General features: G+C 40.4%; 2 protein-coding genes across 2 annotated transcripts; one reads left to right on the top strand and one right to left on the bottom strand.

The window, feature by feature from the left end:
- Nucleotides 1–570: 570 nt before the first annotated feature.
- On the bottom strand, nucleotides 571–4,966 carry LOC306968449 (retinol dehydrogenase 7-like; the record flags this gene model as incomplete). Its single annotated transcript, XM_079563801.1, has 5 exons — nucleotides 4,863–4,966; nucleotides 3,233–3,549; nucleotides 2,498–2,756; nucleotides 2,203–2,366; nucleotides 571–797 (listed from the first exon to the last, which is right to left on the bottom strand). Exons 2-5 carry the CDS (start codon nucleotides 3,543–3,545, stop codon nucleotides 571–573), a joined length of 963 nt encoding a protein of 320 aa, XP_079419927.1. The 5' UTR covers nucleotides 3,546–3,549; nucleotides 4,863–4,966.
- Nucleotides 4,967–8,762: 3,796 nt separating this feature from the next.
- LOC306967504 (ATP-dependent 6-phosphofructokinase, liver type-like) lies at nucleotides 8,763–15,651 on the top strand. The gene is made up of 22 exons (XM_079562581.1): nucleotides 8,763–9,084; nucleotides 9,615–9,688; nucleotides 9,781–9,858; nucleotides 11,001–11,190; nucleotides 11,270–11,435; nucleotides 11,638–11,682; nucleotides 11,756–11,864; nucleotides 11,962–12,054; nucleotides 12,172–12,264; nucleotides 12,380–12,505; nucleotides 12,581–12,645; nucleotides 12,738–12,801; nucleotides 12,894–13,040; nucleotides 13,108–13,178; nucleotides 13,434–13,521; nucleotides 13,613–13,765; nucleotides 13,963–14,127; nucleotides 14,205–14,266; nucleotides 14,356–14,467; nucleotides 14,539–14,638; nucleotides 14,724–14,829; nucleotides 14,929–15,651. Exons 1-22 carry the CDS (start codon nucleotides 8,991–8,993, stop codon nucleotides 15,074–15,076), a joined length of 2,349 nt encoding a protein of 782 aa, XP_079418707.1. The 5' UTR covers nucleotides 8,763–8,990; the 3' UTR covers nucleotides 15,077–15,651.
- The last annotated feature ends 1,411 nt before the right edge of the window (nucleotides 15,652–17,062 follow it).

Here is a 17,062-nt window from a genome sequence, read left to right as displayed (position 1 = left end):
TCAAAGAAATCCATTGAAAGAACCTGGTGAAGAAAAAAAGTGTTTTTAAATTGTAAAAGGTTTTTGACTCCTCCGGCAGGTGGTATCAGAGCTCATGAATTAGTATAATTTAGGACTGTTTCTTTTTGTAGAGTTCTTTAAAGTTACAAAAAGAATACATAAAAGTCACTTACCGTTTTTGAAGTCTTTTGACTTGGCTACAGTTGGCAAGACTCTGCGCACCGATTTGCACAGGGAGCTTCTCGGTCGTGTCAGATGAGTTGAGATGAGTTTGTCTGGTGCAAAGGTCCACCAGAAAACAGGAAAGTTATCTAATGGACAACATGAGTGAAGAGTACAAGTTCCCTGCTCTGATAAGTGTAGCAGCCAATCACCTTATTTCTTCTGAGTGTGAATGAGGTGAATGAGGCAGTATGAATGTTATCACATCAGTGTTGTACATAGGGGACAGGCATAGTAAACACGTCAGGTCAGGAACAAACTAGCTCGCTCTGAAATAATGAAGAGCCAGAGACAGGAAAGGTATATTAATGAAAGCTTTTATTGTAAATGTTTGCTTTACATGTGGTTTCATCGCTCTAACTGGATTCTGAGCTTTTCAAAGGTTAGACTAAACCACCAGTCGGTAAAAAAGCTGGGCATGTAGGAGAGTGGCAGCCAAATCAGTTTGGCGTCAATCCCCGGAGAGTAGCGCTTTCGAGGATACACAGCAGAGATGGCGTGCTCCATGCAGCCAACCACTTTCATCAGGTCAGCGTCAGTGAACTGGGAAAATGTGGATTTCATCCTCACAATCACTGGGGAAACACACAAGTTGGATTAAGCTTCCAGTATGTTCTATCTCATAATGTTCATGGTTTATGCATGAATTCATGTACCTAAATACCGTTACCAGTTAATTCCCCAGTGCTTATTTTAAACTCCAGAAGCATTAAAGAGACTAGATGCAAGTTGATCATTTTATACTCACTACAGCCACCTCAGGTTTTATGTGTAACTGCAGTCTCTATATGAAGCTCGTGCATGACGGCACTTCGGACCCGAATTGACATGTTTCTGAGTGACAGTGCAGGATTTTAGAGGCAGCTGTGGTGAACAGGTCTGAGCTCATTCTACACATTAGGACATGGCTGGAACATGTAGGGGGTGGAAAATACATTATTTTAACATTTTTAAACTCCGTATAGTCTCTTTAAAGGAATAGGCCACCGTTTTTACATACTAAGATATGTTCTTAGCTCACTTTAGTCGAGTTAATATATCCCCGTCTGGTCTTTGTCCGCGCGCTCTGTCACGCAAACGGAGCACATACGCAGCCTCTCCCACATGTCACATAGCTCCGAAAAAGCTCACGATAGAAGCTACCAAGCTCTTCCACGTGTTCCCTATTTAAGTAAAGTTACGTGAAGTGTTTTCATGCAAAGTATATTTACCCAGAAATGTAGCATGTCGATTTTATAAGCAAATAAAAAGGGGGACTATATTGTGAGGCGTAATGATCATTACGTAAATATACTTCGCATGAAAACACTTCACGTAACTTTATTTAAATAGGGAACACGTGGAAGAGCTTGGTAGCTTCTATCGTGAGCTTTTTTGGAGCTATGTGACATGTGGGAGAGGCTGCGTATGTGCTCCGTTTGCCTGGCAGAGCGCACGGACAAAGACCAGACGGGGATATATTAACACGTCTAAAGTGAGGTAAGAACATATCTTAGTATGTAAAAACGGTGGCCTATTCCTTTAATGCCAGAGAGAAAAGAGAAATTAATCTAACAGGCCAACAATCACATGAGTCACATTCAGAACAAGTTTGCAGCAGCCTCAACTGCAGGGTTAGTAAGTTTTAAACAAAACCAAACAAAGGCAGATTATTTGGTTGTTTTCAAAGAACATCTGAAACTAAGAGACAAATCTAATCATGACGTCTGAACCAGAGATAAACATTGTCAATAGAAGGTGAAGAATTCAATGGTTTATTGTGTGACATTAGTTTACAACAAACTATGGAGGGTGTGATGTGGTCGGACACTTTGCTGCCAGATATTTTATCTAACTCACAAAATGAAAAACTAAATACATGCGAGTTTGAGAGATTCATACTGTATCTTCCTTTTCGTCTTTGCTCACTTCTTGCTCGCACTACCAAAACATCCTGTGCACATAAATAAAGCTGTGAATAGTGCCTGGTAGATGACTTACTTCTGTCATAGTAGTCATGTCCGTAGTCGTCCTTAACGTCCTGTGGCAGTCTCTCCCAAAGCTTCCTTAAATTCTCTTTGAGCATCTCTGTGTTCGTCACATTTGTTTGGAAGAAGCCCGGTTCGATGCAGCAGACCTTGACCCCAAATGGCGCCATGTTTATTCTACAAGACATGTAAATTCCACAAAAAGCTACATTTTCAGTCAGACGTAAACATAACAAAGAGGCATAGTGAATACTTTCTAAACCAGTGTAAAAAACAAAGCCCTGTAAGAATGCATGTAGTGTCCTCACCGCAGACCGTCATTGAAAGCCTCCACTCCGAACTTGGTGATGCAGTAGGGCCCTCCGAACGCACTGATGCGCCCGAAGACACTGGCCACGTTCACCACTCGTCCTTTGGCCTTCTTTATGAGAGGTAGGACGCTCAGAGTAATATTAATGACCCCGTCCAGATTGACCGCCAGCATGCCCCTGTAGTCCTCTATGGTGAGCCAATCAGTGGGTGCAGATGGAAGAGAAATTCCTGCATTGTTCACCACCGCCCACAGTCCTGCACATTTGATCTCAGAATTAGCATCATATAGATTAATATTTGCACATTAAACATACTCCCACCCCCTGAAATGATTGCAATGCCTCACCCACTGTGCCATTGCATGAATGTGGTGTGTCTAAAAGAGCGAGTCTGCTTTGTTGTTTTACTGATACATTTGACCATTCACTAACCACTGAACTGGTCCCAAGGCAGCTGTCACGACAGAAATAGCTTTTCACCATGGAGCCAATTGGATGAATAGTAATTATATCACCTAATCAACCTTTAATAGTCTGTGAGCGACCTTTACATAACAAAATTGCCTGAGAGCAAATTATAGTTCAGACACCTGTAAGACTAAGAAATATGATAATTATTGTTATGAACTTCGCCTCTGTATATTCATTATTTTTCCTTCTTTATACTATGTATTTTACATAGAAAACATGTACACAGAATGACATGGACGCATTTGTTTTGAAGCCACTTACCCTTGTTTCCCACCAGGTTTTTGATGGCGTCCACTGCTTTGGTGACACTCACGGAGTCAGTGACATCCAGATGAAGGGTGGTCAGTCGATCGGAGGCGGCCTTCTTCAGCTCATCCTCTCCCCTTTCGGTGAAACATCCGGCCACAACGCAGTAGCCCAGCTTGTCCAGGTGTCGAGCCAGGCAGTTCCCAAAGCCGCTGTCGCAGCCCGTGATGTACACATACCGGTCACCTTTGTTGGGGACTTTTTTCAACTCCATCAACCAGCGATAGATCAGGAAAAGGGGCAGCACTCCAACAACGTACAGGAACATTTTGCTGCAGACAAAGTAATGTTTGTATAAAAGAAAATGTTTTCTTAAAACTGTTAATGTATAAAAACTATTAACCTCAGAGGAAAAACAGCAAGCAAAAAAAAAGAAAAATAGAGCCAATTAAGTCGAAAAGTGGGTGACTGGCCCTCACTGTTTATTAGTGGTTTTAAACAAATAAAGGCCCACAATCAGAATAGCTGAGGGGGAATTTGGTCACTCATCTCATTTACAAATACATTCACGATTTTCACATTGAATGAATAAAGTCTGATCTCTCTCTGCTGGTAAAAATGTGAAGATATAATAGTTGAGCAAAATAAATTTAATTAAAACCACACATGCTTTTGTGGGAAAATATGACTAAGAGTCAATATAAAGCCAGATCAAATTAGGAGGTTCAAACAGGTCTTTTGTCCTTAGAAAGCTTCTTGGGAACAACAGTCATCTACACCAGTGGTTCCCAAACTGTGGGTCGGGACATAAGATGATTTTGAGACAATATTTTTTACATTTCTGACATTGGATTTATTCCAAACTATCATTTTCAACCAGATTTTCAATGTAAATTGAATGTTTTGCACCTTAAATCATTAAAAATGCTAATAACATTAAACAGACGGGTCCCGGGTTGTTAGTTGGGTGATTTTGGGGGTCGTGACTTCAAACGTTTGGGAACTCCGGGTCTACACCAGTGGTTCTAAACTGGGGTGGCATCGGGACCCACAATTGCCCTTCAAAGACAAGAAATGACCCTTATAACAATTAGGGCCTACAAAGACAAATAACAATGATATTATTTTTTATTGTTGAGAACCACTGGTCTGCACATGAGGTCTATTCTTTATTTGTTCGAAACATCAGCTTTGTCATTTCACCTAATGTTTTAGACACACATGGTCTATTTTTCCACCACTTTAACAGAACATTTACAACAACTATCTTACATTTACTCGAGAGGAGAACAGAGCAAAAATAACATGCCATGAAAAGTGACCCAAGGTTTTCTCTAACAGCCATTGTTGGTAGCCTTGTTTTAAATGCTTCACTCCCCTCTGTGCTCCCTGGCTGCATAGTCTTAAACTAAAAAACGTCATAGAAGTAAAAAAAAATAAGTTAGAAAGTAAATTAATGATAATGATAATAAAGAATACTAATATATTAAATAAAGTTGACTCCGAGTAGACAAGACAAACTTGTCAGACAAGGGTTTGACACCATTGACGGTTTGTTTAACACGTTTCACACATTACAGATTCATGACGAACTGTTCTGTTTTCATCTTTTTTAAAATAGAGTCGGTGTTTTGCAAATACTCACATTTGAGCTGTCTGCGCAGGGCGACCCCTCTGAAGGACTGCGGGTTTACTACAGGTGTTCTCAAGCAGCCCCGGCTGTTTGAACCCCGCTCTTCAAGTTTCACAGCAGCATTTCCGCACACGTTTTGTCGCACCAATCAGAGCGACGCAGGGGCGCCCTCTGCTGGAAACTGCCGCGCATTGCCCACGAGATGGAAAAGTGCACTTGCAGGAGAAATTATGTTTAAAGGTGCATTATGCAACTTATAATACAAAAAAAAAGAAGTTTATCAGTGATCAGCACTGATCAACTCTGCAAAAAAAGGCAGTTTTAACTTAAGGCTTCTTTCAAGGTCTGCAAGAGAGTGCTCCAACTGTTCTATCAGGTAGTGGCTAGTGCTCTTTTCTATGGGTTTGTGTGCTGGGAGGGAGGACGGGGGGTGTATAATAAATCCTTCTGTGGGAGGAATGATAGTTGTACAGTTCTTTTATTTATTCTATTCACTGTTCTATTGATTGTTTTTTTTCCTAGTTTTTAATCTGTTGTTTTTGTGTGTGACTATTGTGTCAAGCTAATAAACAGAATTTCCTTCTGAATTAATAAAGCATATCATATTGTAACGTATCATATTGTATCGTATTGTATCATGTTGTATCGTATTGTTATATATTGTAATGTATCGTTTTGCTATGTATCGTATCATATTGTATCGCATCGTATTGCATGGTATTGCATCGTTTTGCATCGTATCCATCAGCAGTGAAAACCTTGCAACCAATTGATCCTGGAGCGTTCTAGAGACCACTGTGATGGAATACTGACCACTTATAAGGTCAAATACTTACAAACATGTTATGGTTTGTGTTTTGTTCCCCTCCTCTTTGTGTTTTTTCTCTTCTGTGCAGAGCTGGTGGTTGACGGGGGCGTGGCTGGCACATGCAGCAATGAGGCACACCTGGACTTGATTAGGAACCAGCCTACAAACACTCTGCTCAGTCCTCTCCACACTGCCAGATAAGTCCGTCTCAGTCGGTAGAAGCCTTACCTGCTTTTTGTCCTGACGTATTTTTGTGATTCTTACATGTCTCCGCCTTTGCCCAGGTTGGTTCTCGCTCTGGGTTACCTCTGCTCCGTCCTGGTTCTACTTGCTGCCTGCCTGCCCCCGTCGCCTCAGCCTCTTCAGTTTTTGTTTTGTTTTTGGAAATAAATTGGTAAACCTTACCTGCCTCAGTCTCCGCTTTGGGGTTCCTCCTCTGCAAACCTTAACACTTTTCTATGGTTTTGTGTGCTGGGAGGGAGGTGGGGGGGTGTATAATAAATCCTTCTGTGGGAGGAATGATAGTTGTACAGTTCTTTTATTTATTCTATTCACTGTTCTATTGATTGTTTTTTTCCCCTAGTTTTTAATCTGTTGTTTTTGTGTGTGACTATTGTGTCAAGCTAATAAACAGAATTTCCTTCTGAATTAATAAAGCATATCGTATTGTATCGTATTGTAACGTATTGTTATATATTGTATTGTATCGTATTGTATTGTATCGTATTGTTAGGTATTGTATCGTATCGTATTGCATCGTTTTGCATCGTATCCATCAGCAGTGAAAACCTTGCAACCAATACGAGCGATCGCTGTTATTGTTTACTTCCGCAATTTTCGCCGGATGTTTGGTAGGCAGCTGATGCATACAGGCCTCTAACTCGGTTTTATAAAATGATAGATCTGTTACAGCGCAAGAGAAGCAATGCCCTGTTTATGGACATTGTTTTTGCTGATTATAGGATTTTAATAAAATGTTTATCAAATATGATAATGTAAAATGCCTACCACAGCCAACGGATGTGACGACATCGCGATCGCTCGTATTGATCCTGGAGCGTTCTAGAGACCACTGTGATGGAATACTGACCACTTATACAGCCACCAAGTCGCTACAAGGTCCAATACTTACAAACATCAACTTTCTTTTCCATAAAAAAGTTGTATAATGCCCCTTTAAGTATATTTGAGCTAAACATTTCATTTAGACTAATATTTTAATTGAATGTACAAAATTCAGCCATAAACATGATCATAAAAGACCACTAGTACCACCCATATCAGTTGTGTTCATCTTATACCACATAAACCAAAAGATCCTCATGTTGATTCCTGGTTCGGACTATTGGGTGGCTTGCTTTTTAAGATAAGATAAGATAAGGTTAGGTAAGGTAAGGTAAGGTAAGGTAAGGTAAGGTAAGGTAAGGTAAGGTAAGGTAAGGTTAGGTAAAGTAAGATAAGATAAGATAAGATAATTCTTTATTGATCTCACAACGGAGAAATTCACTTGCTACAATCAGCATTCAATAAGATCCCTCAGGGTGTGCAAAATAGACAGGAAATGTGCAAACAGTTAAATTGTAACAAAAAAGAAAAAAAATTGAATAAAAATTAGAACAGACTATAAAAAGTAGAATATCGAGATGTAAAGTTTACAGTCCTAGCGCAGGTTGTCAACAAGTGGCGCTGATACAGAGATTATTGCACGTAGGGGATTATTGCACATGTTGCTTTACAGTCTTATTGTATGGTATCTGATAAGAAGCTTTTGGTGACGATCTTATGCTCTTTTATTGTAACAGTCAAATAAAAGCAGACACAGTGTGGGGACCTGGGCCCTGCAAAGCGTAGCTGACGTATTGTATATGTTACAAAAGTTCCAATCAATCTAGTTCTTTTTAGATGATCTTCCTATTGGCTCATTTACAACATTTTTTTTGAGTTAACATTACAAAACAAGTAAACATCACAACTCTGCACCCAGGAAGAAGAAGTGATGAAGGATTTGAGACATCCATACAGTTCAAAATGGTTAAATAATCAAATAAAATCACAGGATCTACATTTGATTGAATGGCCACTATCCCAAGTGTCTTTCGACTGGCTTTGTTGGAAACATGGTTCTGTCAGTATAGGTATTTATCTTTGGTGACTAACATCAAGCCTCCACTTCTAGCCCTGACGAAATCACCTGGTTGTTTGGCTCTGAGAGTCAGAAGTCCACAGGTTTTGTTTGGTTACTTGATAGCTCCCTGAGCACTCACATGGAGGCACTGGGATATGAGCGGGACAACTGCAGCAACAGGACACAAAAACAACAGGTAAGACATGATCGAGATTTTCAGTGGAGAGACCAACATGAGAAGTTGACTGGGAATAGAAATGATGAAACGGCTGGTGCCAGTTCGGGGTTCAATGATAGTGAATGATTAATCATTCATATAAGCGTGTGTGCTGTGGAACAGTGCTGTGTCAGAGGAGCAGACAACCAGACTAATTTTCTTTTCCTTTTAATGCTACTGTACATTATGGTCAACACTCTTAACTTTACAGCTTTTTTGTTGTAATTTCTTCAATCATAAATCTGGTTTTCCCTGTCAATGTTAGTAATTCAGTCAATGAACATGGTTTGTGTTGTTTGTTGTAAGTGTTGCTTTATGTTATGCCTATATATTGATCCGCTGAGTAATAATAAAAATAACAAAATTGGATATTTTCAACTGAACGGCTTTTGAAGATGTAACGAAACATGTACACTTACAGTGGGGGAAAAAAGTATTTGGTCAGTTTCACATAGACATTCTATTGGATTTTGGCCAAATACTTTTCCCCCCCACTGTAATTAAAACTATCTCTCCATACTTGATCTGTGCGTAAAACATGGAGCCTGTGGCCAGCTGCAGCAAGCGCTTCCTGTTTCTACATTTCGGGCAATCCAATGATTCAATACTGATCTGATGATACTGGTGTACGTGCAGATGAAACTCCACAGCCCGGAGTCTGAACAAACAGGGCATGGCCAAAGGGGAGGTGCAGCTCCGACGCGCTCGTTACGCACAGACCTGACGCTGGTGGATCGTTGTAGAAGCGCACGGAGCGGAGCGGAAAACCATAGAAGACACTACTATTCCTCCAACCTGCCTCCAGAGTCTATGGGAGGAGCTGAGTCAAGGGGGAAGTGTTTCTGTTGGGGCTGGGGCTTTACGTGCACGGAAAGCCAGCTGTCGCCAAGGAAGCGACCCCTGGGCTAGACCTTCTACACTTTGACATCTATTACAACTATTGTATTGTTTTATCCCCCTTGTTTCTTGTTTTGCACCACCTGAAAAACAATGAAGCGGCTGGACTCGGTAGATCTGGAGAGGCTGAAGATGACTGGGGCAGGGCGAGCCATGGCGGTGCTGACCAGCGGCGGAGATGCACAAGGTGACATGTTTACTCTTCATAAAGTGTTTGCTCCGCTAACGATGCATAAACGCAAACCGTAATCTGGTCGTTCGTCTGGCTACAATTGGTTAGGAACAGATTTAGTGAACACTGGGGGGAGCCATACACTGTCATACCTCTATTTATGATGTTTCTATTATAGACTTACACACTACCACAGTGTAACACACTATTGCAGGATTTTACGGAATTGAAACATTATATGTTTCAAACTTCTCTGAGATTTCCTGTCCCCTGAGATGCGTTAATAGTTAATAATTACGTTATTCTTCTAAGCGTCACCTTCAACCCAAGGATTTCTTATCTTCTTGTCATTCATTGTAGCCTTTGCAAATCCCTTTGGGGCTTTTTTAGATAAGGCATCAGTCTTTACACATTCATGCTTTCTTTTCTTTCTTTTTTTGCCACAATGCATTTTTGACAACTTGTTTTTCCACAAATTAGTTTCTGCAAAACTTACTACAAAGAAGCTTAATGTGTGTGCATAATATAACATTGTTGTGCTCAAGGAATGAATGCTGCTGTGCGAGCAGTCACCAGGATGGGAATCTATGTCGGGGCCAAAGTCTATCTAATTCACGAGGTAAATAGTCTAATGTGTCTTTATGGCTGTTGTGCAAACAGCCTTGTTGTGACTGCACACACACCTGACCTGCCATTGTTGATCATTGATAGGGGTACCAGGGCCTGGTGGATGGAGGTGATAACATCAAACTGGCTCATTGGCACAGTGTGACCAATATCATCCAACTCGTAAGTTGACACACCATAACTGATAACTATAATATTAAATGTTATGTATCAATTGAATTTCTCTTTACACTCCGTTCTGTCTCTCTCTCTTATTACTTTGGTTTGTCTAAAAGCAAATATCGCCTGGTAAGGGGTTTTGAGCTTGTTATGGTTATTATTTTTTACATTTTGCACTTAATTGCATGTTGTTAGGCTTTGGGCTGCCTCAAATTGTTTTCCCGCTAGATTTACCCATTTGCCATCAGCTTATTTATAACTTTAAGTTAAAATTGTAGGATATTTGTACATCTTGACTACTATACCATACTATATTATAAGATTCAATTGATCAAATGAGTAAATGAGTTACCTGCCTGAACAAAAGTTTACCAGCATTTGTCTAGTGTTAATATCAAGCCCTGATTATTCACATTGTGTGCTTAGTACTGAGTTATTTAGTAGATTTAATGTAGATATTGCTAAGGACTTTAAGAATGCAATAGCATTTTGTCCACATTTGGCTGTCTGCATGTTATACAATGGTTCAAGTCAAGAGAGTTTTATCACATAATTTTCTATCCATGCTTTGAGACATTGTAAAAAGCATGGTTCAAAGGCAAACAAGCGATCGTGGCTGACTTACAATGATTTGAACGTGTTTGTGCTAAAAGTGCTCCGCTGCTGACTGGGCTAGACACTGGGGGAGGGGACAGAGGGTTGCCCGCACTGTGCACTACAGAAACCCATGAGGATGTGTTGACAAATGCAACATTTAAGAAAGGGGGGACAAAACATATTTTCTAAAAATACAAATCAATTTGACCCACAATTTGATTTTCACATCAAACCACGTTTTTGCCCAGCACTAAATAAGGCTGCAGGGTTTTGAGAGAATAGCAATTTAATTTTACAATTTATATTTTAAATTTATATTTTAAAGTCCTGATTTAGTTTTAACTATAGGGGTTACCAGGTTTTAACATATGACCCCATGAAGACAGGATCATTTTTATTACAAAGTACAGCCACAATAGCTGCAGTCTTTGACCTTAGTGTCCTCTGGTGGTGCTGATAACGGTCACTTACGATCCTCTAATTTTGTAAGCTAGTTACTAAATGTGCTGTTCATTTTTGGTGCTCAAGGCCTACTTACTTATATGCAGGGAGGAACCGTGATAGGTAGTGCCAGATGTAAAGCCTTCACAACCCGCGAGGGCCGACTTGCTGCTGCTTTGAACTTGGTGAAAAGAGGCATCACCAACCTGTGCGTGTGCGGAGGCGATGGCAGTCTGACAGGGGCTAACATCTTCCGCAACGAGTGGAGCGGTTTGCTCCAGGAGCTGGTAGAGAAAGGTAAGACATCTTAGAATATATTGTCATAGTGGCATTATTCGGATTAAAATGTATTTTTGGTACTTTATGATGCTTCTAGGAAGAATTGCAGACACCATGGCCTCACAGTATAGCCATCTTAACATTGTGGGACTGGTGGGCTCCATTGACAACGACTTCTGTGGGACTGACATGACCATAGGTGCTGACTCTGCACTGCACCGCATCATGGAGATTGTTGATGCCATCATGACAACTGCCCAAAGGTAAGAAACTAACAGCTAATATCCAGGAGCTACTACATTCCTTTTTACTATACTATAATAAATACAAGACAATACATTTCATTTCCCAAACTTTTAACTGTGGCCTGCCTTAGTGTACATTTGAGTTACTATTTATTCTTGTAATGACTTGCTTAAACATGCCCCAGCTTGTCAGGCTAACATTATTTTCCTCGTTTTGTAGCCACCAGCGCACCTTTGTTCTGGAGGTCATGGGACGCCACTGTGGGTGAGTATAACTTCTCTCTCTTCTATCTTTTGTAATTTACCTATACAAAAATCTCATGTTACTCCCATACTAGCTATCTGGCTTTAGTGTCAGCGCTGGCGTCTGGGGCCGACTGGCTTTTCATCCCAGAGGCCCCTCCTCTAGAGGGATGGGAGGACCGCATGTGCGCTCGTCTAGAGGCGGTAAGGCGCGAACGCTTGCGCTGAATTACACTAGGAAGTGTTATATTTGTATAAAGTTGTAAAGATTGTGTATTGTCCATTTTTAATGCTACACCAGAGTCGCGCTGGATCCAGGCTCAACATTATAATCGTCGCAGAAGGCGCTGTTGACAGAAATGGAAAACCAATTTCATCAACTTACATAAAAGATGTAAGTAAAACCTTAGTGGTGCTGTCAAAGGCTTTTTAAAGCAATAATTGAAAAATGATGCTGAAAAATACCCTTCTCGTTTGTCACATCCTTTAATAAATCCATTCACATCTAAAGCTGGTGGTCGAAAGGCTTGGCTACGACACCAGAGTGACAGTACTGGGCCATGTTCAGAGAGGAGGGACCCCTTCAGCCTTCGACAGAGTCTTGGTGAGTTTAAACCTGCTGAAAGATCATAGAGATGTTTGTTTTCTAAATAACTGGTCACTGGCATTTATATTGTGACCCTTAGTGCTAAATGGCTAGTTTCTTTTCCATCCCACAGAGCAGTAAGTTGGGCGTGGAGGCCGTGTTGGCCCTGATGGAGGCGACCCCGGACACTCCAGCCTGTGTCATCGGCCTGACTGGGAACCACGCCGTCAGGCTGCCGCTCATGGAGTGTGTGGACATGGTGAGCGCCCGCCTTCTTTTGTTCACACACAGAACTGTGATCAGCTAACTAAAACGCTACTTTTGCTTTTCAAAGACTAAACTTGTTCAGCAGGCAATGAATGAGAAAAGATTTGAAGACGCTATCAAACTGCGTGGAGGGTAAGAGATCTTTATTATCTTATTGCGTCTCTTCCATAATTATTGTTGTTAATGCAGTAAATATAAATACTTAACTAAATCTTCTCTTGTAGGAGTTTTGAAAATAACTGGAATATTTACAAACTTCTTGCCTTTCAAAAACCTGCCCAAATTAAGGTTAGTACTAGCTTCCATTGCTTTCCCGCCGGTCATTATCACTTTGAGCCTCAAATGAACTGACTGCACTTACACTGCAAACTTGTTTCCAGTCTAATTTCTCTCTAGCCATAATAAACGTTGGGGCTCCAGCTCCTGGGATGAACGCTGCTGTGAGGTCTGCTGCCAGGTTAGCCATTGCTCATGGGCACAAAGTCTACGCTGTCCACAATGGCTTTCAAGGACTTGCTGACGGAGAAGTAAGATTTTAAGCCCTTTTGATTGAATGCAAATCCAAGCAAAACCTACAGTGAATTGTTCTCACAGGTGTTTGAGATGGAGTGGTACAATGTTGCAGGATGGACTGGTCAAGGAGGCTCAAGACTGGGAACAAAACGGTGAGAAACAATGAGACCATGTTATTCAATCTTCAAGGCATTGAGAAATGAATGACCTAAAAGAAAAGGAAAGCTTGAAGGGGTTTTCTTCATGTAAAACACACTATAATTTGGCTACATTTGTAGAAAAGCAGAACAATTGTATTGGTATATTTAAAATGTAAAATGAGGATTGTGAGGTAAAGATGGCTGTGGATATCTTACTAAATATTGCCTGATTATCAAATTGACATATGTTCCTTATATTTCCTGTAGAACCCTTCCTTCCAAATGCATGGAGAAGATTGTCAGTACAATCAATAAGAAACAAATTACATCTTTGCTTGTGATCGGAGGCTTTGAGGTAAACTGCATTCATTGAATCATGAAATACAGCATTATTGTATTATGTGGTGTATAGTGGTGTATAATCAATGCTGCTGCTGACCATTCAGGGCTACCATGGTGTGCTGGAGCTGTTTGAAGCCCGGGGTCAATACGGGGACCTCTGCATCCCCATGTGTGTCATCCCTGCCACCATCAGCAACAATGTGCCTGGAACAGACTTCAGTTTGGGGGCAGACACAGCTGTCAATGCTGCCATGGAGGTAACACAGAGCAGGGCCAGAGCACTTTATAATTGTTCATGTGTGTTAGGCTGCAACACTGGCTGTTACAGAATAATCAATGAAAAGACTCGTGTTTTACAGCAGCTGTACTAATACTGTATATGCCACCAAACTATCGAAACTGAAAACAATACCCCCTGACAAAGATTGTAATTTAGGTGTGTTTGTCTGAACAGGGTTGTGACAAGATCAAGCAGTCTGCGTCCGGGACGAAGAGACGTGTGTTTGTGGTGGAGACAATGGGGGGCTTCTGTGGATATTTGGCCACCATCACTGGTTTGGCTGTAGGTGCCGATGCTGTCTACATTTTTGAGGACCCCTTCAACATCCATGATCTTAAGGTTAACATTAACCTTAAACAACACATATTCGTATGTGAAACATCAGTTTATAATGTTATAAAAAATAACTTTTCTAGACTAACGTTGGGCATTTGGCTGAAAAGATGAAGAAGGACATTCAGCGAGGTTTAGTGATACGGTAATTACCAAACCAAAGCATTAAAAATTCAACGTGAATGTAAGGTTGTGATTTTCAGTATGTGTGATCTTTTGTTCTGGTTGTAATAGGAATGAACACTGCCATGAGCACTACACTACTGACTTCATTCACAAGCTCTACTCAGCTGAGGGAAAAGGCATTTTTGACTGCAGGGTGAATGTGCTTGGACATCTGCAACAGGTCTGTTGACTGATCTTAACAATAGTTATACATTGGTCTATTTTTTTACTGTTGTAATCTTAAATCTTTAGGGAGGAGCACCTACTCCCTTTGACAGAAATTTTGGCACCAAGATGGGTGTAAAGGCTGTGCAGTGGATTTCACAGCAACTGACTGAAAACTTCAGAGGAGGTAAGTCATTGAGTTTGAGCTAAAATAGCCAGTAAAGTAGAATAATCACATGGAATTGACCTTTACTTCCTGTTTACTTTAATAGGGCGTGTCTTTGCAAACTCACCCGGCACTGCCTGTGTGCTCGGACTGAACAGGAAGGTTGTTGCTTTCACTCCAGTCTCTGAACTAAAGGAGATAACAGATTTTGAGTAAGCAGATTGATACATTCTGTGATCGCTAACACCTATTGTTTATGATTGACAAATACATGTGCTTGTATTAAAATAGGAATTGTCTATGTTTTGCAGACACCGAAAGCCAAAGGACCAGTGGTGGTCCCACATGAGACCACTGCTGAAGATGTTGGCCAAGTATCAAACCAGCTTCAGTGAATACGTCCCTGGACGCATCAAACATGTGACACAGCGCTCACTCAGTGTTGACCCTGGTTTTTAGGCTCCTTTTACTCGCAATAAGGGCCATATTATTATCACCATTTACCCTTATCTATCCTTCCTGGTGCAGCAGCTAACTAAAACGAATGGGTATAAAAAGGTTTTAAAATAGTGCAATTTAAAGAGGAATTTTACTACTGACTACTTTTTATAACCTTATTAGAGTTACGGCATAACAAACCAGATTGTAGTGTTCAATAGTACTGACGTGGGTTATTCTGATCTGGTTCTCTGTACTTTATAGATATTTCAGTATAGTGTTATATATATATTTTTAAAAAAAACCTGAGGAATCAAGCATTGAAAGTAATTTATTTATCAGCGATATGCAAGCCATAAAAGTATGCCAAGTACAGTAAATGCCTTTCTATCCTTTGTATTTCATTTGCTATAACAGTATTCTGGATAAACAATTGACATTTTGACGACTTTATGTTTTCTTTCTGTTGTGATACGTACATAACTGTATTTGAGTGTTTTTTGTTGTTTTTTTCCAGTGTAAATGGAAATGCAAACTGATTGTACTGAACCTTTGTTGACTTTGAACAGAAAACATGCCATGTAACACATGAACACTGATGTTTTTAACCTTTTCTTCAATTAAAAGTTGAATGAAAATGGAAAGTCATCCTTGGCTTTATCTTTGTTGTTGCCTCCTGAGTCACTCTTGGCGTTGAATGAAAACTGGAAGTCCTCCCGTGGCTCTGGTTGGTTAAACAGGAACTCTACATTTTCGAAGACAAGATTAGAAAGTTACATAACAATCAAAGACTAAACTGATGTGTGGCATTTTACCCATTGAGGTTTTAGACTCCGCAACTTTCTGTGTAGAAAAAAAACACACAATAACATTTGCAAAATTACACATTCTGACACAGACGCTGAAGATTATACAGAACCTTCTCTCCAAAAAAGGAACTTGTGAATGGTGAAGATGGATCCTGCAATAAGAGCAGCATAAGTCAAAAGAAGAACACATTAAGGTCTACCACTACTACGATTTCTTTTGGCACACCTCGTCCTGTGCTCCAAAGCCAAAAAAGCCTGGGGTGCTTGGTTCGGAGTGAAGATTAAAGGAGAAAGCAGGAGATTTGCTTGAATCAGAGGCATGTGGAGATGGGCCAGGACTAAACCTTCAACATAAAATATAGACAGCTTCCAATATGTGCAGTCTTCTTATGCCAAGACAGTGATTTTTCAATCTTACGTAAATGGGAATGTTGGAGTTGCGAGGTCAGGTTGGGTTCTTGCAGGAGAAGCTTGCTGGCTTGTTTCTAGTGAAGATGCTTGACTCAAGGATGTGAGGGTTTCATCTGCCTCTTTGCTGGTGGCTTGATTGTTTTCTGGACCTTCACCCATCTCAAACTCCATCGCCTGCTCAATTTCCAACACAGTGAACTGTTCTTCCTGTACAAAATGGTAATTGAACTAAATTGAAACGCTGGAAACCAGGAAAATGCAAAGTGTTTTTAACTGAAGGTCTGCTGAAATAGTGATGACTGTGCTAACAAAGTGTGAGTAAAATTATTGCTTATATTGTTTTTGTTTGCATTCTTAATAGATTTACTAAATCAAGTATACTATAGACGGATGCTGTGGCCCAGAAGATGGATCCTGTATCCCCGCCTTCTGATCCGCTTCTACAGTCGCTATTTCTTCTTGAGGATGTTGTTCTAATGGAAATTAAAGTCTAAATTAGTGCAAAAGTTGATATGATAGAAACATTATGCCTTCTGTACTTGCCATCCTTCTGCAGAGAGCCCTCTGTATCACCCTCTTCTGCAGGCAGACAGGAAGTGGATATATTCTGGGCTTCTTCAGTATCTTCTCTAGAAACCTCTTCAGATGGAATATGATCTTCCTGTAATATTAAGTCTAATCAGTTATTCATTATTATATTACTCACCAAATGTAACAATAACACAAAGTTTGTCTTTGACTTCTCTTCTGATTCTTTGGAAAATGTGCAGCACTCTATACATAATGT

This window comes from Gobius niger (assembly GCF_951799975.1).
Source record: "Gobius niger genome assembly, chromosome: 9".
Classification (NCBI taxonomy): domain Eukaryota; kingdom Metazoa; phylum Chordata; class Actinopteri; order Gobiiformes; family Gobiidae; genus Gobius; species Gobius niger.
The sequence above is the reverse complement of the archived record's forward strand: the minus strand, read 5'-3'. Positions and strand labels throughout refer to the sequence as shown.

Bases quoted from the DNA above. Each gene is read 5' to 3' on its own strand.
- LOC306967504 (XM_079562581.1), top strand. From the start codon at position 8,991: ATGAAGCGGCTGGACTCGGTAGATCTGGAGAGGCTGAAGATGACTGGG. The intron at 11,436-11,637 runs GTAAGAAACTAA...CTCGTTTTGTAG, and splicing joins ATCATGACAACTGCCCAAAG to CCACCAGCGCACCTTTGTTC. The intron at 12,055-12,171 runs GTAAGTAAAACC...TCACATCTAAAG, and splicing joins CATCAACTTACATAAAAGAT to CTGGTGGTCGAAAGGCTTGG.